Source organism: Pangasianodon hypophthalmus, chromosome 3 (assembly GCF_027358585.1).
Source record: "Pangasianodon hypophthalmus isolate fPanHyp1 chromosome 3, fPanHyp1.pri, whole genome shotgun sequence".
Lineage (NCBI taxonomy): Eukaryota > Metazoa > Chordata > Actinopteri > Siluriformes > Pangasiidae > Pangasianodon > Pangasianodon hypophthalmus.
The window spans coordinates 16,695,289-16,717,977 of record NC_069712.1 but is presented as its reverse complement, the minus strand read 5'-3'; the positions used below and the strand labels follow the sequence as shown (position 1 = coordinate 16,717,977).

The 22,689-nt window shown below is 37.7% G+C and overlaps 1 protein-coding gene across 2 annotated transcripts in view; it reads right to left on the bottom strand.

Annotated features, from left to right (window-relative positions):
• Positions 1-6,035: 6,035 nt before the first annotated feature.
• Positions 6,036-22,689, bottom strand: part of ptpn20 (protein tyrosine phosphatase non-receptor type 20) — a 35,206-nt gene continuing 18,552 nt past the window's right edge. Inside the window, exons 27-47 of one of the 2 annotated variants that reach the window (XM_034301942.2) lie at positions 22,356-22,561; positions 21,675-21,773; positions 21,155-21,594; positions 19,373-19,679; positions 19,089-19,259; positions 18,661-18,835; positions 17,763-17,973; positions 17,323-17,360; positions 16,164-16,247; positions 15,587-15,651; positions 14,256-14,417; positions 13,989-14,154; positions 13,714-13,799; positions 13,515-13,588; positions 12,837-12,985; positions 12,557-12,705; positions 11,680-11,770; positions 9,420-9,754; positions 8,757-8,972; positions 7,547-7,609; positions 6,036-7,218 (exon numbers count right to left, since the gene is read on the bottom strand). In XM_034301942.2, coding sequence (XP_034157833.2) covers positions 7,123-7,218; positions 7,547-7,609; positions 8,757-8,972; positions 9,420-9,754; positions 11,680-11,770; positions 12,557-12,705; positions 12,837-12,985; positions 13,515-13,588; positions 13,714-13,799; positions 13,989-14,154; positions 14,256-14,417; positions 15,587-15,651; positions 16,164-16,247; positions 17,323-17,360; positions 17,763-17,973; positions 18,661-18,835; positions 19,089-19,259; positions 19,373-19,679; positions 21,155-21,594; positions 21,675-21,773; positions 22,356-22,561 — 3,383 coding nt within the window. In that variant the 3' untranslated portion in view covers positions 6,036-7,122. Of the gene's footprint in view, positions 7,219-7,546; positions 7,610-8,756; positions 8,973-9,419; positions 9,755-11,679; positions 11,771-12,556; positions 12,706-12,836; positions 12,986-13,514; positions 13,589-13,713; positions 13,800-13,988; positions 14,155-14,255; positions 14,418-15,586; positions 15,652-15,836; positions 15,872-16,163; positions 16,248-17,322; positions 17,361-17,762; positions 17,974-18,660; positions 18,836-19,088; positions 19,260-19,372; positions 19,680-21,154; positions 21,595-21,674; positions 21,774-22,355; positions 22,562-22,689 lie in introns of those variants that run through there. The other variant, XM_034301949.2, reaches the window with a different exon arrangement.

Here is a 22,689-nt window from a genome sequence, read left to right as displayed (position 1 = left end):
AGATGGTCATAATGTTTTGGCTCATTGGTGTATACGGTACATAATATAGACTTAGCGATATAAACCTTTGAATACAATACATACCATGATAATGCAATGGACATATAATATTTATCATTATTGTTTTTTACAAGCCACTCATAAAAGCAAGCAGTTCTTCAAACTCTGGATTGCAAAGTACAATTGAACAAGCAAAGAGGTCTTGAAACAAGCTGGCTTTGGGAATAAGAGAATAAAAGCCACCTTCAGCTCTAGTATGAATGCCACATAATTCTAACCAAACCAACAAGACTGGCCTATCATAATTGGCTTTTCTTGACTTTTCTTTATTCTCTTTCTCATCACTGGGATTGTCAAAGCCTAAGAGAACTTCCTTTCAGGCTTGCACTGAATGGCTCTTCTGTGTGTCACTACTCGATCACCAGAGAGACGCCGAAGGGGGTGTATTCATACAAAGGACAACATCAACAACAAACACACAAGAACCGCAGCCAGCTACACAATGCTGGCTCAGATGGACATGTCTTCAGTCTTCTCTCATTCAACAGACCACCTTTCAGAGGTAAATGTTGGGAGCCTTTATTCATAGGCTTGTTGCTAACCAAGTACAGAGACCTTTTGATTAGTGAATAATTACCTGTTACTTCCACAGGGTTAGAGCTGATATGTTTGGAGTTCTTTTCCAAACCCAGGATGCTTTGACTTTTTAACATAGCTACCATTCAGTATTTTTTTTTTTCACCATCATGAATAAAAGGTGCATGTTCATCTAAACACTTTCTTGACAAGGAAGCAGCCAAGAGTTGACCTGATGTTGTTTTCTTTCTTTCAGCCCAAATAGCTGATAATGGCTGATATTTAGAAGGTAGTTTGATCTATCATCACATATAGAAAAAAAAAGACAGAATTGTTGCCAAATAAAAACTCTTGCATACTTGCAGGATCAGATTGTATATTTGATATCTGACTATTTAATTACACCATGAATTTTTAGACGTTCAAATAAACATATATGAAAATATAATTGAAAATCTAAGAAGATACCCTCAAAAATAATCAGTCAGCTTCTTTTTTGTTCCTCTTCTATCCAAGGTGATTGATCAGTGAGTTGAGCTAAATTGCTTATATTTTGCATCTCCATGTGCAGGCTACCATTTAGTAAGTCAGTTGAGATATTTGATTGGAACTAACAAACTAAACTTAGGTAAATTAAACAACACAATAGAATATTATTTGTGTTCCCTTCATGGTTTTCAGTTAATTCACCTAGCTAGTGGTTTTTGCACCTGTAGCACTGAATCTGTGTTTGTGAGATCAGATTACACTTATGGACCAGATAGCTAGCTAACCTATCACCGACCCAGCAAGCTAGCTACATTTACACACAATCTGATAAATTTCAACATGATAAGGACTTAATTAAAGGTAAGAATACTGTATGCATCTTTACTGGCTTAGTTAGTTGAACATGGACAGTTAACTCAGCAGCACTCTTAAAATCAACTTGATTTTAAGTGATTTTGAATGTTTACACTGCTGCCTTTCAGTGTTCACAAACTCATGTCAGACTGCACTCTGGACTATGAACTGGGGACGATGACTGGGGACGAAGTAAGGAATAAAACATGAGGCGGTGTGCTGCAATAGGAAAATAACTCATGCCAAAATGGAATTCCTATAACAGTATGTCCCAAAGTGTGTTAAGTCCACTTATAACACCTTTATTAATGAATGACACACAGTGCTTTATAACTGTTTATAATTACATATAATGTTATGGAATGCCCACAAGACAAGTCCTGTTATCCTTTATGTTACACCAGCTACAGTGGTTATAAAAAGTCTACACACCCCTGTTAAAATGGCAAGTGAAAAAAATTAAACCAAGATAAATCATGTCAGAACTTTTCCCACCCATAATGTGAAATTACAACAGATAAAAATTAAGTGAAAACCAATCACAAACATTTTAGGGAAAACTAAGAAAAGAAAAAAAAAGATACAATAACCTTGTTGTGTAAGTGTGTACACCCTTTTATAATTGGGGGTGTGGCTGTGTTCAGAATGAACCAATCACATTCAATCTCATGTTCATAAGTAATTATCATACAGCTGTCATCAATGAAATTATTCTGAATAACCCCAAATAAAGACCAGCTGTGTCTATAGGATTTTCTTGACATCTTGAAGGGTTTCATCTGACTGCTGAAGCCATGGTCCACAAAGAGCTTATAAGTGTGTACTCACTGTCGAAAGGAATTGATCAGGAGGGGGGTACAAAAAATTTCCAAAACATTAAATGTACCATGGAACACCATGAAGGTCATCATCAACGAGTGGAGAAAATGGAGCACCACAGTGACATTACCAAGAACAGGCCGTCCCTCCAAAGTTTACAAAAGAACAAGACAAAAGCTTACCAGGGAGGCTGCCAAGAGACCAGCAGCAACATTAAAGGAGCTGCAGGAATATCTGAGAAGTACTAACTACTGCAGGTTTTATCAAGGTGGAAGGAATCATGAATAGCTACAAATATCAGTCGATTTTAGTGCAAAACCTTCATGTGTTTGCTAGTAAGCTGAAGATGAAAAGGGATTTAACCTTTCAAAAGCATACATCCAAATACCCAAAGCATACATCCAAATCAACAAAGGAATGGCTTAACCAAAAGAAGATCAATGTTTTTGAATGACCGAGCCAGAGCCCAGAACTGAATCCAACTAAAAATCTGTGGGGTGACCAGAAGCGGGCTGTGTACAGGAGATGCCTTTACAATTTGAGAGCTCTAGAATGTTTTTCAAGAAAAAGGGGGAAAATTTTGGCAAGTCAAGACGTGCCATGCTGATATACTCTTATCCAAAAGGACTGAGTGGTGTAATAAAATCAAAAGGTGCTTCAACAAAGTATTAGTTTAGGGGTGTGCACACTTATGCAACTAGGTTATTGTAAGTTTTTCTTTTTTTCTCTCTCTTGAAGTTAATAAGACAAAGAAGCACAGCTTGTCATGTTACTAAGAAACTGGAAAGTGCAAACTGTGCAGATGTATGGTTTTCCTGTGGTGGAAAACTTACTGACTGAATAATTCTCCCTAAGCTCCATAATATGAAAGATTATACAGTTTTCTTTGTTAAGTAACAATGTTTTCTTAATCTATTTATCATTGGGCTTAGTGTACGTGGAGCGTCTGCCATACAAGTCGCTGTGAATGAGTTGTTATTATAGAAAAGATAATACATTAGAACAAGCTCATTAATATAAATCTGTCATTTACATTACAGATGGAACTGTCTGAGCCATGCTGTTATTAATCAACACGTTCTGATTCAAGAAGTCAATAGAGCTATTGTATAAAAGCTAAAACATGATTGGCTCTTGCTTTGTCCTGTGAAACAAATTTGTGTGTTATTGTTTCCGTGAAGCAGTGACTATGAGTTTGGTTCCTGCTGTCCATCATACCACAGGTACAATTACCCTCAGATTGTTTTACCCTCTCCAAGTTACTGAAGGTGCTGGAACAAGTTCTGGATTGTCTTGGCTCACTTTAACTTATGCTCTTAAGTATCTATTATAAAATGTTGTCTTGATGACATGGTGGTAAGTTTGTACATGATCTCTGTGAGCCAGTCATAAAAAGCAGGACACACATAGAGACAGCGGAGGTGAAACACATCATCTACTGGCCTTCCTGTCATCACATGCCCCGGAGCCACAAAATCCAAACTCAGAGAGAAAGAAACTGGCTAACAGACATCTTCTTCCTCCATTAGCCCCTCTCATCATCATCATCATCATCATCATCATCTTCTGATGCTCTCCAGGTAATGTTTTCATAAGTGAAGTTCCAGCTGCTTGTATTTGACACATGCTTTCAGCATATTGGTCTCTAGCTATTCCCAGAAGTCAAATGGTAAGTCATTAGAAAAAAATGTCTGATTCTCATCTGATTTCAACATGCCTGCATGGTCCACATTTTTCTGTGTTGCTCAATGCAAACAACAGTTAATTCACTGCACTGGTAATTTTAATGCATTCATAAACAAGTGACTAACAAATCATCTTGCCCACTGAATGGGTCAAGTAATCAAATTTTACACCAGCAATGCGACTTGTACTTGTTTTGTAAACATTAACTGCACTTTAATTCTGATTCATAAAGTAGAATTAGAGTGGTTAGGTACAAGCCCATTATTTGGTTTCTATTTTTACATTTGTACTAGAAAAAGTCATGTCTGCACAACGTAGTGAACCCAGCGGTTGGTGGATTTACAAGGAGGCTGTGAGATCATTTCTACACTTTCCATGGCTTGTAAATAACTGGCTTTTTCCCCCCAAATTGTACTGTTTCAAATGACTTTACCACTTCAGCACACCTACTCCTCTGTACTTCACAGTGAACTGAGAGTGTACATTGTCTTTAGTAACAGCAGCGGATGAACTTTCCTTTTCCTCCGCAGGTGAATATAGAATGCACGAAGTTCCTTCTTATACTGGCCTTTTTTTTTATTACTTTAGACATTCTGATTAATTGTAGTTTTGTAGCACTCTAATTGACTTTGTAATCAAACTATTTGTTGTAATTACTAGCATTTACTAAACTAAATGAATAAAAATGTTTTTAAGCAATATGCTTGGTATTAATTTCACAGTGGCCTTATTGGTACAAACTTATTGAGAGCATGTGGACTTTGTTTTAATGGAAACAGAGGTGTTAATGCATTCCAGATGGGCTTCTATGAAAATCTGACAGCCTGAATGTAGGCAATAAACTACAGCAATATACACAAAGATAGACCGTAATCCAAAGCCATATTGTTTCCTACTCCAGGTAAAAAAATTATTTTTCTTTTGTGGTGTAAGAGCCCTGCACATGCCATTAAAGAAAAATTCACTACCACAACTTAAAGAATAATAGGATCTGGTTTTTCCCACTCCTGAACACAACATTCTCAGGCTTTCCATACAGTCACTATGAGCCATGGGAGAGGCTGTATTTATTCAGCAGTAAAAGCTGAACACGAGCACCCTGCTTCATGTGCCGTGTCTTTGACTGGCAAATCCTGTTTATGTTTCGCTCCTGAAATGCATCAGAAACGGTGAAACTGTAGCGAGACCTGCAACCATGTGAGGAAATCAGCAGACACAGATATCCGCCAAAGATGCGTCTTATATCAATCTTCTCTTCAGAATAGTCTCAGCACACTGTTAAACTTGAAACGTTCACACTTCAGAACCACTCATTATCTGCTTTATACCTACACTTATAAATGTAAGGGTGGCTGTTAGTTTTATTATTTGCAAAATAACTAAAATAAAAGATTACTTAGATATTTAAACGTTTCTAAATATAACACATTCACCATAGAGATTCCAAAGACACTGCAAGGACTCTGAATAGCTACAGTGTGAACAAATAAGAGCAGCACATGTCTACACAACAAGAATAATCATTAGAAAATCATAGCAATACAGCAGAAACAGCAAAATGATATTGGATAAATAGCAGCTTCAATGTGTTCATTTTCTGTAACAGCATCTAAATAAATTCCATTTCAAATTTCTGGCTTTTTACAACAAATATTTGCGCTGACCAGGAAACCAGAATGAATCATGTTTTACCACAGCATTTTAAACTCTAACAAAATGACAAGAAAACCTGGAATCATAAGCAGTCTACCTCTTTACTACCTCTTTAATTTGGAGATATACTGTATAGGAAAACGACTTTGGAACATTGGCAGTTTTTGTACTACTACTGCTACTTCATCTTTTCAATGCCAGGTGTGCTCTAAGGATTATCTAGGTTGTCAATCATTTAAAGTTTGCCAACATAATTGAAATGTTTAATAATTTGAAAAAAAAAGTGGGATACTAAAATCTGATATGTTAGCAAAGGTAGATACCAGAAATATATACACACACTCACACACACACACACACACATATATATATATATATATATATATATATATATATATATATATATATATATATATATATATATATAAATCCTTAATTTTATATTTCTGTATCCTTAAGTCACTCAAACTTTAGTGATTGTGTGCAAAAAGAATAGCATAAACTTCTACCTAATTGTGATTTATACATGATTTTACCTTATGTCAATTATTTTCAATATAGTTCTGACCAAACAAACAAACAAAAAATCTTAACTGAAAAGACCACCATCTTTCTTTTGTCTTTTTTTTTTTAAGTCGATCGTAAGTGCACCACTGAAACAACAGAAACTATAAAGTAAAAAGATTATCATGAGGAAAAATGTTGGAATTAATGGCATTATTTAATGCCTGCTGCTGAGGTTTGGAAATCTACAAATGCTATTAAGGAGGCTCTAGTTGCTAAGCTCATATATTCACCCACTCTTCTTTGGGTTAACTGTTTGTTTGTTTGTTTTCTTTTATTTCTGTCAGCTGGCAGCTTGCAGCCAAAATTAGTTTACTTCAGTGAGAGAGACAACTGAGAAACCTGCTCAACAGGACAAATTAAAAGGCACTTTACTCAATGTATTTTTAGCTCTTAAAAGTAAAAATAGCTCTGAAGAATGATTAAGCCATGTCTAAGAAAAGTATAATAATGACTTCTAGTTGTTTTGAATTTTTCATAATCATACATGAAATATCAATCGGTTGTTTGCGTATGTTGCTGTTGCTTATGTCGCTGTTGTCATGATATTGTGCAGCGTTAATCTTGTCTAAATAATAGTAATAACAATAATGACAATTAATTAAACATGTTTGTATAATTACATATTAAAAGACACATTTCCATATATTTAGTAGATTGTACCTGACTACACATTCAAGGCAAAATAACAGAGGGCCTTTGATGGCTAGGAAATCTGTGCTTTGAGTTATACATGGTTGGTGAGGATATAAATCGAGTCATACAAGGTCATAACACAGTTGATGAAAATGTCTAGGGTGCTTCCTGTGCCATATATTTAATACTAAATGATCAGAACAGCACTGAAACTCAAACTCAGTGCACATGATTAACTTCATATAACAGTATTTCAACACCGTTCAAACAGATGAGAGCTGTCGCCCCACTGAGGAAACTGTGGAATAACTTAGTGTGGAAAAAAGCCAGAACTCATTCACTCATTCACAAGGGGGTTTCTGATTGCCACTGGTTGCCATGAAGAAGGGAGATGCTCTGCAACACGTCCAGCCACACTTTGTAACAGAAGACATACTGTTCCTGGAAACAGAAAGAACAACAGTAAGTCAGTCTCATTAATGAAACCCTGCCCGGGCAATTTTCATATCAGTGTCTGTAAATCATATATCAAAGTATACAAAAGCAAACACATGCCCTTCCTGAAACAGAGAGACATTCCACTGAGACAGCTAATTATAGGCTGCTTAAATCAGAGATGATACATTAGTGGTTATCAGGGATGGGTGGGAAGCTGGCAGCTTTCAGATCTGTAAACTCTCTAATTAGTGTGGGCTATGAAATCCTAAATAGTAAGTCACAGTGTAATTTTATACATTTCACTTTACAACTAGCAGCTTGGCTTACTGACCTTGGTTTGAATCATCCCATGGCGCTGGAGCCGCATCTCCCTCACAATCTCACTCACATTAATCTGAGAAAGCAGTTGCAGGTGGGTGTATGTTATGAGCAGTTCAAAGAGGAAACCAGATCATACTTCATTAAAATTGATGGTTAAAAAAAAATAACTTAAAAGAAGCAGGAACAAATTTTGCTTTAGTAAGACCAGGTGAATTTCAAAAAATTTGCAAATTACCATGTTGGAAATATTTCTTGTCAGTCTGGTAATTTTTTTTTCTCTTTTCTACCTCTATCATAGCCACATTTTGTTCACTCACCTCTATTGCCCCTGTCCTTATCACTCTACCCCAGTTAGTTAAACAGGTGTCTTGCAATAAATATGATCTCATGTCACCATTGTTTTTGGTCGAGTTAATGTTCCTGCTGTTAAAATTAAACAAATGCATACTCAAGTTTTTGCCTTATGAATCTATTAAGGCCACGCATTTTGGACTGCTATGGTCGTATTTTCCTACTTGCTCACTTTCATCTCTTTATACTGCAAAAAACAATATCTTTGCAAGTGAAAATGTCTAGATTATAGTAAAATTAATCTAGTATTTCCTATTACAGGATTACAGTAAACTAAATATAAGATTATCAAACCTATTTCTAGACTTTAAACCTATTTCTAGACAGCATTAATTTTAAGAGAGATCTGCCAACAGAATACTAGTTTTTTAAGCATTTTAAGATTGAATATTGTAATAATAATCTTAATTAATCTTGATAATCTTAATTTGCTTAATAATATTATATTTGGTTTATTATGAACATATAATAGGAAATACTAGATAAATTTGACTATATTCTGCTTATGTGCTTGTTTTGGTACAGTGGGAGGAAAACGGAAAGCCCAGAGGAAACCCATGCAGACACGGGGAGATAATGCGAAACTCTGCACAGACAGTAACCCGAGCTCATGATCAAACCCAGGACCCTGGAGCTGTGAGGCAGGAATGCTACCCACTGTGGCAATATGCCACCAATTATTACAGCATATTGTGTTATAAATGTGTTCACATTTATTTTGCTGATTGTGGAACTGCTAGGACAGTTACTGGAAAAGCATTGTTCAGTATCTGTATTTTGTCCTCGTTACATTACAGTGTGAATCACAAGACAAATATGTCTATGGAAAAACATGTACCACACGGAAAGCATGCACTACACACACTCACAGTGTGGTCCCTCTCTATGAGGCCGAGGATGACGTCAATACAGATGAGGACACCAGCTCGGCCTATGCCTGCGCTGCAGTGCACAGTGATGGGCCCGCTCAAGTGTACTGCACGCATGTATCGGATAAAGTGCACTAGCTGCTTGGATGAGCCAGGTGTGCTGTGGTCCGGCCATGTGGTGAACTTCAGGTGCTTCACAAAGTGTGTGGCTCCAGTCTAGAATCAAGCAAAAGGTATAATAGGATCAGGATTTGTTTTTTGGTTTAGTCAAATGTTGTCATCCCATCCATATACACATTTACTATTGGATGAAATATTATGCCTCATATTTTGTACACTAAAAGACATGAGCGTCTTTCTGTGAGTGACTACAAATTGCAAACGGTATGAAAGTGTAAGAGAGGGACCATATAGGACAGAAAGGATAACTACACACTTCCTACAGGAACAGCATGAGGATAATCAGCACAAAGCTAGGTACTCTGGACAAGCAAACTGAAAACCAACAAAAATAACAGAAAATAACAGTAACAGTAAATAATAAGTATTCATAAATAAGCAAAACATCTGAAATTACTGTGAAGCCTCAGTGCTGTACGACCACTAATAAGAATATAATGGCTACCCACACTAAACACTAACTCTCTTGGGTCTACCTCTCACCTCTTTCTCTATCATCTTGATAACCTTGATGTGGAAGTAGTCCAATTTCTGGTAGTTCTTCAGGATCAGTTGGTAGTGGCTAGTTTCTATGGGAACATCAAGTTTCTCAGGCCAGTACTTGTGGCATTTGATTCTGCCGCGCTCCACTTCCCGAGTCATCATGGCAATGATGTCAGACTTGTTCTCCCACACCATCTGCCAGAAGCAGTCCTGAGTGTTGGGCAGAGGTCCCTGTGATGAGATGTAGAAAAACTCATCTGGGCCCACCTTCATCCGGATGTAGCTGGCATTAATGTAGTCCTGTTTCTCTCCCACAGGGACTCGTGTCTTATCATCTGGGTGTAGAAATATGGAAGTCCAAATTAGTTTAAAAACACTTTTTTTGTTTTGTTTTTGTAACTGCTCATGTATCATTGCTATATTTTGAGTCCCTCATAAATGTTCATCAGAAATTGAGCTCATTGTCATTTTTGTGTGAGTTATGATGAGTTGATTAATGTTGGTTTAACACTACACAAGTTACCTAAATCACCCACAGCTACATCCATTAGTATCTCCAAATTCTGTATTATTATATCACATCACTGCTGAATTCTCATTTCTGATTGGTCAGATATTGTAGATCCATTTTCTATCATAGCACAGCTCAGACAGTATTGCTGGCTGTCATTCAAAATATACTGTAGGTTACTACTAATGCAATTGTTGAAATATGTTATTGTTTCTATAGTAACAGCTAATTCCCAGGGACTTGGAGGGTGGACACATAATCATCTAATCATCTAATAATAAACATAATCTAAGCCTAATAGTAAACAGATCGAAAATGTTATTTAACAAAGAAAAACATAATCATTGATATGGTCATGCCTTTTGTATGGAGATATTTATTTAACAACTACAGAAAGAGTTTTCCTACACAAGAAATGAAGTCTAAATGTGGAGAGCATTGCTAGGAGGGTCTCTGGGCCCCAGTATGAGAGCCACTAATCAAAAACACAGTTCAACAAAAACAAACAACAAAAGAATTGTTAGTATTTTAATCAAAGTTTGTTTTGCTGCTTTGAAATCTGACAGTATTAATAATCTGAGACCAAAATGCTAAATGTGAGGAATGAAATTAATAGATTATCCCCCGTGTTTAATAAATAAGTACAAATAAAAAAGGAGGAAGGCAGGCCAGGATGAGTGTATAGAGAGGAATGTTCTAGACTATTCCCATGGTAGCCATTTTGGTTGATACAGTCATGTTTGTGGGAGTGCAGGGAGGCATGTTTGGGTGTCTCTGCATGAAGCCTTGGTACATGACTTCTCACTATACTACCCTGGTAGCTTGCTGACCTACATGTAAAACTGGACCTACATGTAGCGCTCTACAAGGGGCCTGCCTGTAAAAACATGTTCAACAGCCACAGAGAGAAAGGGGTTCAAGAAAAAGAGTGAACACAAAAAAAGGGGCTTGCAAGGGGAAGTGTAGTTCTCCGAGAGTAGGTAGATGTGTGCAGAGACATCCTCACAATGGGTGGCATCGGACTTCTTATAGGAGGCCTTGAACTACTTCCAGCAAAAACAGTTAAGTCCCAGGGGCCTCACACTTTGCAATCCTAGGGGCTTTATTTGGGGGAACAGAAGCCCAATGAACAGCCTTGATAATAAACAAACACTCAAGGGCAGGCGAGGGCCAGTCTGCCTCCTGCCAGAATAAGAAGTACTGCATTGTACTTCAGTACCCGCCTCTGAGCACACACATCCCCTGTGTGTGTTCCTCAGGGAGTCATATAGCCCTCTCACACACAGTACCAACCCAGAGGTTTGCAAATCTTACAGACTGCCTCCCATTACAGTAAAAGAGGAACTGGGAGTCAAAAATGGTGTAAAAATGGAGGAGTGTAAACTTGATAACAAAAGCTGCAGTGTGAGAATCAGGCCAAGAGAGGAGGCCTGGAAAACCACAATAAGGGAATGGATGGAGTTCAATCATACAGACACACATAAGAAGTGTAAATCGACACCCTTTAATGTGGGTGGGTAGATTGGCTAGTCTGCATTGCCACTAGGTGTGAATGAGTGTGAATGTGTACTGTATGTGCATGGTGCCCTGCGATGGACTTTTGTCCTATCCAGGGCATATTCCTTCCTCATGTCTAGTGTTCCCAGGCTTCAGCTCCGCCAAGATAAGGTGGTTAGTGAAGATGAATGAATGAATGAAAAGTGTTTTAGCAGTGTTTCTTTTGCAGTAAATACTTGCAGAAGGGCTTACAGGGCAGGATTTCTCTGTATCGGTTCTTCTCTCGGTTCTCTGGTGCTTTTCCAACCAGGCAGCTATCTGAGGGTGTCAGATGCCCTAATGCCTACATTAAAAAGGATACATACATAATATTCTGTGAATAAATATCACATTAAGAAGTGAAATTGAACAAATTTAATTGAAATTCAAGTATTGCAAAGGCACTTTCTTGGTGGATAATTACACTTTTTCTAACATAACACAGATTACCATATACAGTACATCATAAGACAGCTGCTACAGTTGTAACTGGAAGGAGCTGAATAATGTTAGTTCCTGAATTTGAAGGCTTTGTGTTAACGTCAGTTTATAATTTACATACATTTATTGAAATGTATTTTACTCAAATGTGTAATAATGGCTTTGTGGGCTGTTTAGCAAAAAAATATAAATGACATAACATTTCTTTAATATCTTTTACTAAAGGGAAGTGTGAAGAAGCTGTGCTGTAATCACAGCCTGTAACATTTTCTAGCCAATTTTAGTTGAACTTTCAGCCAGACATAATTACATAATGTCATTGTAGAGGCCTTTATGTTCAGTACTAGCCACTAATATTTAACTCTATTGAGAGAGCTCATTTGACACTACAGATTCAGTGGACACAAAACACAAACATGGAAAAATTAACTGGATGCAAAATGACAAACCTATGTAATGATTTTGCTTTCTACTAAATGTTATTTAATATACCTCTAATGGAAAAAAGATTGCTGCATTATTCCATTCTAAATAATTCCAAACTAGGCATATTTCAAACCTTGAAAATTTTTAGAAATCAAGCACTTTCCATACTTTCAAGCATCTGTATCATGTTTATGTGAATAGGAATCTAATGAAAAGAACCTACCATAAACTCTTTGACAAGGTCATGCTGATCCAGTTGATTCTGAAGATTCTGAATAAGACTTTTGAGTCTGGACCCTGAGTACTGGCCATTCATAGGTGGGCTGATCAGGGCAAGTCTGGTCAGTTCCTCCTCTGACACAATAGGCGGACCTAAAATTTAGTGCGTGCATGTTTAATATTCTAATATTAAAAATAAGCATTTACTTGTAACTTTAATACAATGACAGGACTCTGCATACTTCAGTTTATATTGTCAATGTCTAATATTCAGGCTCCTCTACCTGTGTGTGTTGTTTCTGTAGAGGAATGCTGAGAAGTGTCATCATCATCATCATCATCATCATCATCATCGTCACTGCTCCAGCTGTCGGTGTAATTTTTCTCCATGATTTTGCCAGAATTTTCTAGATTCTGCTTTTGAGAGTCTGTCCTGAAAGGGGTATAAGGCAGGTATGAACAGAGAACATGACCACATTTTTGTGTTCTGAGGAGCTTTTATCATGCAAAGCTAATTTTCCTGTGACTTTTCCTCCTAAAATGCAAAAATCTGCTAACTGTAGTGCACTCCAAGATGTAAACTAGAATAAAAGCCCTAGCATTTAGTGTGGGGAAAGTTGGGTCTGTTTCATTCATAGCTCGTTGGTGCCCCCTTGTGTTCTACACAAAGAAACACAAAACCCAGCTACTATGCCATTCTGTAGTTCAGTATTTGGGCTTAATTATTTATTCTGACAGTACAACCTGTTTTATTTTATGGATGGTTTGGTACAGTCATGATTAATCTGGCATAGGTTAAAAGGTCAAGTGAAGATGTAAGATTTAATATCATAATTATGAAAGAATAATGCTATTATGAAAGAATAAAGTTTGAGGAACCTCTATACATGACCTTTTGCAGTCCCTGAATACTGGTGAAAAAAAGGTTCAACCATTTTCAGATAGAAAAGAGTAACATTTACCTGCTCTGTAGCATATCTGTGACACTCAGAGCTGGGCAACAGCCCTGAAAGGTAGGTGTACAGTTTCCACTATCCTGCAGAGAGAGGGACAGAATAAGATTTAAAGCCAGCCACATTAGATTGAATCGAAATCTCAGGACGTTATTCTAAAATACATGTAGCAAAATATTCAAAGTGAAAGTGTGGGTGTGTTGTCAACCTGCTCAGATTCCATCTTTACTCCAGGACAACCGGATGTCTGAAAAGACAAATGATCCTCCTGAACCTCTAGAAGTGAGCTTACTCCTGCCAAAGAAATACACCACACTTAACTTTGATTAGAACACAATGTGAACTAAGAAAGTGAACACTTACAATACTTGAATTCTGCCCATTGAACATTCGCGGTCATATTCTGTGGAGTTTATTCTAATCGTTACAGAATAAATGTGTCAGGGTCTCTCAGAGGCCAAGGTGAACGAAGTGGTGGCAGACCTTTAGTGTTGTGTTCTTGAGGATCTTCAGTATAGGAACTAGAGCTAGTGCAGGAAGTGATGGGGAAAGCGTCTCTGTATACAGTCAGCTGAACTGTCCCCTCTGCTCTCCTCAGAATATCCACCACCTTAATGTGGCTCAATCCTGACACGATCACACCATTCACCTGCATACAAAGGCTCAAGGTTTGAATTATTCTGCTCTGGTCATGTGACTAAACTTAATCAAAACTGAAAGGACACAGAAAAACTCTTTATTGACAGCCACCTCCAGAAGGATGTCTCCCACACGCAGACGGCCATCTTGCTCAGCCATGCCCCCACAGCAGATGTCCTTTATTTGCAGACTGCTGCCATTGACTCCACCTACCAGAGAAAAGCCTAACCCACCTCTCTCTGGTTTAGTAAACTCCAGCTGAAGAATGCAGCTCTAAGTGAGACAGACAGAGAGTACAAACAAAAAAGTGGCAGTTTAGGAAAACCCTTCAAATGGTGAAATATGTTTATATTTTCTACTATAGAGTGTTCTGTAAGCTATAGGTTTTCCTAACCTGAAATACAATCACATTAATAGGAACACCTGTAAACCTGCACATTCATGTAATTATCCAATCACTCAATCATGCGAGATCAGTGCAATACATGAAATCGTACAGATACAGGTCAAGAGCTTCAGCTATCGTTCACACTAAACATCACCATAGGGAAAAATCCATGTGATCTCAGGGACTTTGACCATGGCATGATTGTTGGTGCCAGACAGACTAGTTTGAGTATTTCAGAAACTGTGGATCTCTTGAGATTTAGTTTACACAGAATGGTCTGAAAACTAAAAACATCCAGAGTGAGTGGTGATTCTGCAGGCAAAAATGTCATGTTGATAAGAGATGTCAGAGCAGATTGGCCAGATTCATTCAAGCTGACAGAAAGTCAGCGGTAACTCAAATAACCACTCTCTACAACCGTACTGAGCAGTTCAGTATTTTTCACAGCGTACCAAACCTGGAGGGGGATAGACTACAACATCCCTCTAGCCAATTCTGGGTCTTCCAGCAGAACATGTCTGATACAGATATACAGGGAGCTGACCAGGGATATACAAATAATGAATATGATCATGAAAACTATGCCTTATCTTCAGTAACCTTAATAGCTAAGATGTGTCTTAAGCTGCTTTTGAAACTGGCTCCTCATTTACCTAACATGATTTTTTTTGTCGTTGTTGCAAAAAGTGTAGGCAAGTTGAGAAAGTTAATGAAAACATTTCTATATTGTTTTGGGGAAATATGTTATAGACAGAAATACTCATTTTTGGACAAAATCTGATTTTTCATCATTTTTGACTGTTTGCCAGACAATTACAATTGTGACCCAAAGTGACTAATAGGACTCAGCTTTATGAGAAGCTCCAAAGATCAGAGAAGATCACTTGAAAGACCATTCCTCTGATCCCTGACTGTATGAGTACTTTCAAACAGTAAAATATTAATGTATGAATCAAGGGCAAAGAATTGTAACAAAGATGTCTAATAGTGAACACAGAGAGGGATTACTAGACTCAGGTTTCAGTGTCATCTTTTAGATACAGAGCACAGTTACCTCCTGCTGAGAGGTTACAGAGGGCATTGGCCCAAATCCTTCAGCATTTTCAGCCATGAGTTTAACTGCAAAAACAAAGAAAGAGAGACAGGCAGAGACAAATAAGAAAAGTTAGATTTAGAAACATGCATTTTATATAAGAGCAGGTTATGCAGTAAACCTGCAACATAAACACACCCAAAGCAAAACTGAAAATTTACAAATGTACAATTCGTCCGCAAAACATTTATGAAACAGACTGAACACTCACGGTAACCTCCCTCCTCTGCTGCCATCCCAGGAGGAGATGTGCTGACTGGCGTAATGCTCTGAAAGGTGAGCAACACTAGCCTTTTCAGGCGCTGTTGGACCCCCCAGCTAGCCGTCACCCAGCAACCCAGGTGTCACACGGGATCACCTGGGACACGTCCACCAGGCACGACAAAAATGCCGTATGATGGATCAAAGAGGGTAGGGGCACTTGCTAATAATTAATTTTGCACTGTATGCCCTTTGGTCCAGGGAAGCTGTGTCTGTCAGCATGGAGCTAAAGCTACAGCACTCAGGGAATAGAGACACAGAGACGCAGAGTCCTTACCATCAGCAGCAGCCTCCACCTCAGATGACCTAGGCTCCTCGGATTGAGGGACGATCCTCTTCTCTTTCTTCCAATCGAAGAAACCTAGGGATGAAAAGAATAAGAATGGAGCAAGAAATGTAAACATTGTGAAAACAACACTATGGTACAAACAATGGTGCATCTAGTTTAATCTATATTTTTTGTACATAGCAGATAAATTATTGTATTTTGTATTTTTCTGGTACTACTACTTAATTTCTGCATGTTACAATGGGAGCAACAGCATGGAATGAAACAACTCTGTTATTTCATATGCATATATATTATAGTTTTCTACACTAAAATCTCTCAAGTTATTGACAAATTATCAATATAAATCACTAAGAAAATAATTTGTATTAATTTCATGTAGCAAGACCTGAACCCTAATCCAGAATAATTTTCTGGTTTCCCATTTGAGACTAGGACTACTGTACTGCAAAATTGGTGGGTGGGTCCAGATCCCAGGAACAATGGGGGTGCAGTGGGAATACACCACGGATGGGACGCTACTCCATTGCAGGGCAATATGCACACACATTCATACATAGGGGCAATTTATCTTAACCAATCCACCTACTGGCATGTTTTTGGGAGGTGAGAGAAAACCGGCGTTCCCGGAGGACATGGGGAGAGCATGCACAGAAACTCTACACAGACAGTCACCCGAGCTGGAGCTGTGAGGCGACCTGCTGCACAACTGTGCTGCTATGACCCAAACCAGCAGAATAAAACATTAGTCAGGACTGATGTTGAAGGAGGGTGCTCATCTAATCTGAGCTGACACTACATTCAGAAATGTCGCTGTGGCCATTGAAGCGTTCAGTGAATCCCAGGCCACAGTGGCAGCCACTGGAGCAGCTCACTGCCTCACTTCTGTCACTTCAGACTAGAATGAAACATGTCAGCCATGTGCTAAGAGCGTGAGAAATACATGCACACACATGTCTTACGGAGAGGAGCATGAAGCCTAGCCCAGGGCAAGGTGAAATGCTGTATACTCAATAACTGTCTAACTGCTAAATTCAGAAAACATATCCATAGGTTATAATCTTGGATGGTTTTTGGCATTAATTTAAAGAATTAGCATGTTTAAAACATCTTATTCTGATGATGATTAAATGAAGCAGATGCCTACCATTCCATTTGCTTTTGGGTGTCACAGGTTGATCATCTCTGTAGTAAAGAACAAAGAACAAGCAAAAAAGGATCAGCCAAATCTTTTTATTTGACTGTCATATTTGTCATCTATCATCTGCAACCTGCAACCTGAATTTCGAATAAACTGTGTTATTTCTGATTTAATAGAAGGTAATACCTTGCCATCTGTTACATGGTTTTCACTATATATATATAAAATGTGTGTGCTTATGTGTGTACGTGTAACCTCTCACGGTCACTATTTACCCATCTTCTAATGGCTACATCCAGCATGATACTGCACCATGCAACATTACACTGGTGTTGGAAAAATAGGCCTAGCTCGGTTTCCCCCATCTGAGCCTTGGATGCATTTTGCTCTTGGTCATGTGAGCTATGAGTTATAAAAGGGGTTAACAGCGGTCTACAGTATCTCACCTCATGGCTTTGAGTTTGACTTTGTGTGAAGCATGTTCACAGGCCTTCACAGCATCTTCCAGCGTCATTCCCAGGGTGCACCTGCCACTGATGTAGATAATTCGGTCATTTGGCTGAATGCTGCCTTCCTCACTGGCAGGTGAGTTTGGCACCACTTCCTGAACATAAATACCCTGCCATTTGCTGCCAATGCCACCTCTGAGTTTAATACCTACACAACAAAAACAAGACAAGTGTAATTGAGAGATTGTAACTGGAAGTGAGAGAGATTTTATCTCCTCTCCTTTATTTCACAGTTTTATAATTATTTATATATCCAACCAAATTATCAGAACTGAAGTACAGTATAGACAGAGTAGATTGGAATACATCAAGAACACATATGGTTCTATTGTAATAGAAGTTCTATTTATTCTATTCTAAAATATAAAATATAAATTCTATTTATATTCCTGCATCAATACGTTCTTTACAATCTACAGTACTGTGAAAAAGTCCTATTGCACCCTATTTTTTATTTCAATTTTATCTTAGATGCTTATTTTATGACTTCTGCATTATATTTATATTATTATATATAGAGTATTAGTATAAATACAGTATTTATATTGGGTCAGTAAAAATTATTTCCAAACAATTCTTTTGCAAAAATTAAATGTTACAGAAAAATGTTAGAAATGTTGGATTCCTAGAAAAACCTACGAGCCAATTTCCTTATAAAACTGCATAAACTGTACCTGAGAGTACAGATGTGTTTTTAAAGATAAAAGGTTGTCTTTGTTTAGTTTAGTGCCGTTTACTGTTCTTTTTTTTGCCATTTTTGCTTTACAGCATTTTTTCACATGTGCCTAAGACCTTTGCTCAGTACTCTATATACTGTTCATTTGCAATGCCTCACCCATTTGTCCAGAGGTGGTCTTGTATATGATAATGTCCTGAAGGCTGTCTGCTGGTGGAGGAGGCAGGAGGTTCTGTACAGCTCTGCCTAACACCATGTGGAGTCTTTTAGGGGAGTATCTCAGAATAGCCACGGCCACTTCGTCAGACACATTGGTCACATAGTGACCATTCACCTGAAATAATATGATATGAGTTTACCAGACTTGCTAGATTACTGACTAGATACAGTATTGACTGTGTTTCATAAAGTATCAGTGAAATAACAATATATTCCAAAAAATCCATTCTGAAAATGTATCTACAGGACAGAGCTTATAGGGGAAGAGTTTCACTGCTAATAGATGCATTTCTTGATTGATAACTTTTTTGGTCAGACTTAATCCATGGCTGTAAAATGGACCAAACACCATCATGCAGAATAAGTACCATGATTAGCCTGTCTCCCGCTCTGAGTCGGCCATCTGCCTTGGCTGGATTATCCAGGATTTCCTGTATGTAATAGCAATTGTCTAATTTACTCCTGGTGATAGTAAACCCAAAACTACCACTTCTGGATTTAGTAAGGGTTACTGTCAGCTCAAACTCCTTAAACACTTCCTGTAAAAAAAAAAACCAGAAAATAAGCCTAAGGTCATTTTTATGTCTAAGCACAACGAATCCCACTACATCAAAATAAATTGTAAAAATGGACAACTCTACACAGCTTGTACCCTTCTGGGATCTTCATCCTCCTCCTCCTCTTCATCATCCCAGCCATTGTTGGTGCTTGTTGAAGTGGGCTGAGCTAGAAGAGGGGGTGATTTTTTTGTTTCTGATGGACTGGTATGTGAAGGAGGTGAGGGAGGTAGTGGAGAAGGCGTAGGAGGGATCGAAGCACTGGTAGAGGCAGTACCAGTGCTGCAGATTGGAGGACTAGCTGCAGTGGTGGTAATGGTCAGATATTCTTCATCAGCTAAGACATCCAGTCCATTGGCCATGAAGCATGCTCTACTTCCATCCAAATCCTCAGCGAGCTCACTGCAAGCACAAGTGATTATTAAGGTATTCTTTATTCCACTACAAAGAGTCTACTACAAAGAACTGCTCTTCTTTCACCAGATTAAAAAAAAAGTTAAATTACAGTACTATGCAAAAGTCTTAGGCACCCTATTTTTTTTAGTACAAACTTTGTTATAGTTTTTATTTTATGACTTCTAAATTATTGAGTCAGTACAAAAACATTTTAGATTTCCAAACATTAGTTTTCCAGCACAAAATTAAATGTTACAGAAAAATGTTTATATATCAGTAAAGAAAGCAGCATATTACATAAGAGACACTTTTCAGACAAAAAAAACATAATGAAGTCTGCTGAGTTTTGCTGCAAAAATAAGAAGCGAGTGCAACAGTCAAAGTCTCCAGAAGAACTGTGGCTGCTTCTGCAAGATGCTCAGTAACACTTACAGCTCATTTCCTTATAAAACTGCACTCATTGTACCTGAGACTACTATTTTTATTTTTTTTAAAGCTAAGGATCGTCACACCAAATATTGACTTTGTTTCATTTATTATATATACTATTAGATTATATTTTCATTTATTACTGTTTACTGCTCTTTATAGTATTTTTTAGAAACATTTAATTTCATTATTTTTGAAGGCATCTTTGCTGTACAGCATTTCTTTGCATGTGCCTAAGACTTTTGAACAGTACTGTATATTTCATCAAATAGGATTACATCAGTCTTTACTTTTTCCTTTAAAATATAATTTAAAAAAAGTATTAATATTTACTAAAAGCAACACACCAAAATCAATCCTGGCATCAATAACTCGAAAGCATAGAATGGTAAATACAAAATCACAATATTAAGAATCTTTCATTATTTTAAGATCCTGATATATAAGATTTAATTTTGTCTTCAAATAAAGGAAATGGGCTTGTAAAAATTTAATACCTTCCCTTAGGTAGTATTAATCTATTTTTTTTTACTGCAGTTTTGACTTCGTCTAGTACGGTATAGTAAATATCTTTGTGGATGCTAAATCTATTTGCATTGGAATGACTTGTATTTTCCCCTTTCTGTAGAAATGCCATAAATTGCATATTCATTAAGACAAACAATCAAAACAGACATGTTATTTTGGTAATTTGAAGAACACAATCTTACTTAGATCCTGTTTGTAAATCAGCTTACACACTTCTGGTTTTGCAGATATTGTCAAGTTTGTGATTTTGTAGTAAATCATGGCCTGAGTGTTTAACCATTTAAATGAAATATGTGGAATCACAATTTTTTCTTCAAAAAAGCAAATGGTTTGCAAACAGGATATTCGGGATTTTTTTAAAATTTCAAATAAAGATTTCTTAAATAGTTCAAATATCCATATCTCCGTTTTTAATTAATGTATTCCTAAATAACACGTATCAGATGAGTAGTGTCAGAGAGAACAGTGAACCTTGAGTGAACCAGTCCTGTCTATATAAATTCAAATATAGTGTGGGACAGCACCTGGTAATAGCTGAGCTGCGGTTGCTTTTTGAGGACATGTTCTCTTTCCCTTCTGGCTCTGGGTTTAGGCATGTTGGAGAAGGTGTTAGCATGAGTTGAGGTTGTACAGGGTTCGGGGTTGTTGTTGTGAGTGGGGTTGTTGTTTGGCAACAAGAAATGATGGAGAGAACATCCTCCTCATCTGGATTTTCTTCTTGCTGTCCTTCAATAGATGGAGGGGACGGTGGAGATGACAAGGTGGATGGTGTCTCATCCTGTTCGCTGCCCTGTCTCTGCTGAATTAATTGGACAGTATGGGGTTTAGGTGAAGTGCAGTCCTTCATCTGGCATAGTGCTGTGGTCTGTGGTTGGAGCATTTCACTGAAGTCCGGACAGACAGACTCCACCCGCAGGTCTAAAGATCGAGACCTCTGCTTTTTGCTCGGCAATGGGGATGGACTCTATCGAAGATAAAAGAAAGATTTATGACACATTGAAATGACTCTTAAAAAGATAAAATACACTGATCTTACAATCTTACAAGTGAGATGGAGTCCATCTCTGGAAGTTGGCCAGGTGAAGGTCTGCAGATTAACAGCTTGAGCTCAGATGGTGCTCCCCGCAGCAGCTGTAGGACTTTCTGTTCGTGACACAAAACATCTTTAGCACTATGCAGTGCCAGGCCTAGCTCTCAGAAAATACACACACACAGTATGCTCTCAGAAAAAAGTACCAAACTATACCTTTCCTTGTCGCTGGGGTGTTACCATCATGTACATCTTTTGTACATCTTAAGAATACCACCCCTGTGACAAGGAATAGTACAGTTTGATACCTTTATTTCTGAGAATGCATGGTCCAGCATGTCTGTCTTTTTATATATCAGACTGTGATTTACCTTTTAAAATAAAATAAATAAGGAAAAAGAAAATTATCTTAAAAGTGATAGCAATCCTTTAATTTTTGGTTTGTTTTTCCATTTAATCCAGTATGCTGTATTCTGAAGTATAAGCATAGCTTTTTTTTTTGATTAAAAGTTTAACAGTTGAAAACTAAACTAACACAAGATTTAAAATGTCCTTAATTCTGATCCTCTGCAAGACACAATATGGTGTAATTCATCATCTTTAAAATGGAGGTGACTTAAACATAGTGATTGCCACTTTGTCACTTCTTGTGAATTTGGAATTTCCTAGATATTAAGTGTACATGAGCACAGCACCTGATAGGAAAGTCCTTTCACAGGTTCTCCATTAACCTTCAGGATGACGTCTCCCTCCCTGAGTGGGCTGCTCTCTTCAGACGACTGGCCAGAGAACAGTTTCCTAATGCGCACTACACTTTCTTCCCCAGGACTAATGTCACTGATGAGGAAGCTAAAGCCCAAACCACTCAGTGTCTTCTCTAGAGTCACCTCCAGAGTGTTCTCTAGCACCAGAAAAAGCAAGCATACAGGTGTATTTAACTACACAGGTCATACTAGCAGAAAATGTGATCACTAGTGGTGCTATTATTTAAACATACAGTATAGTATATGATTGATGTCGTGTTAGTTT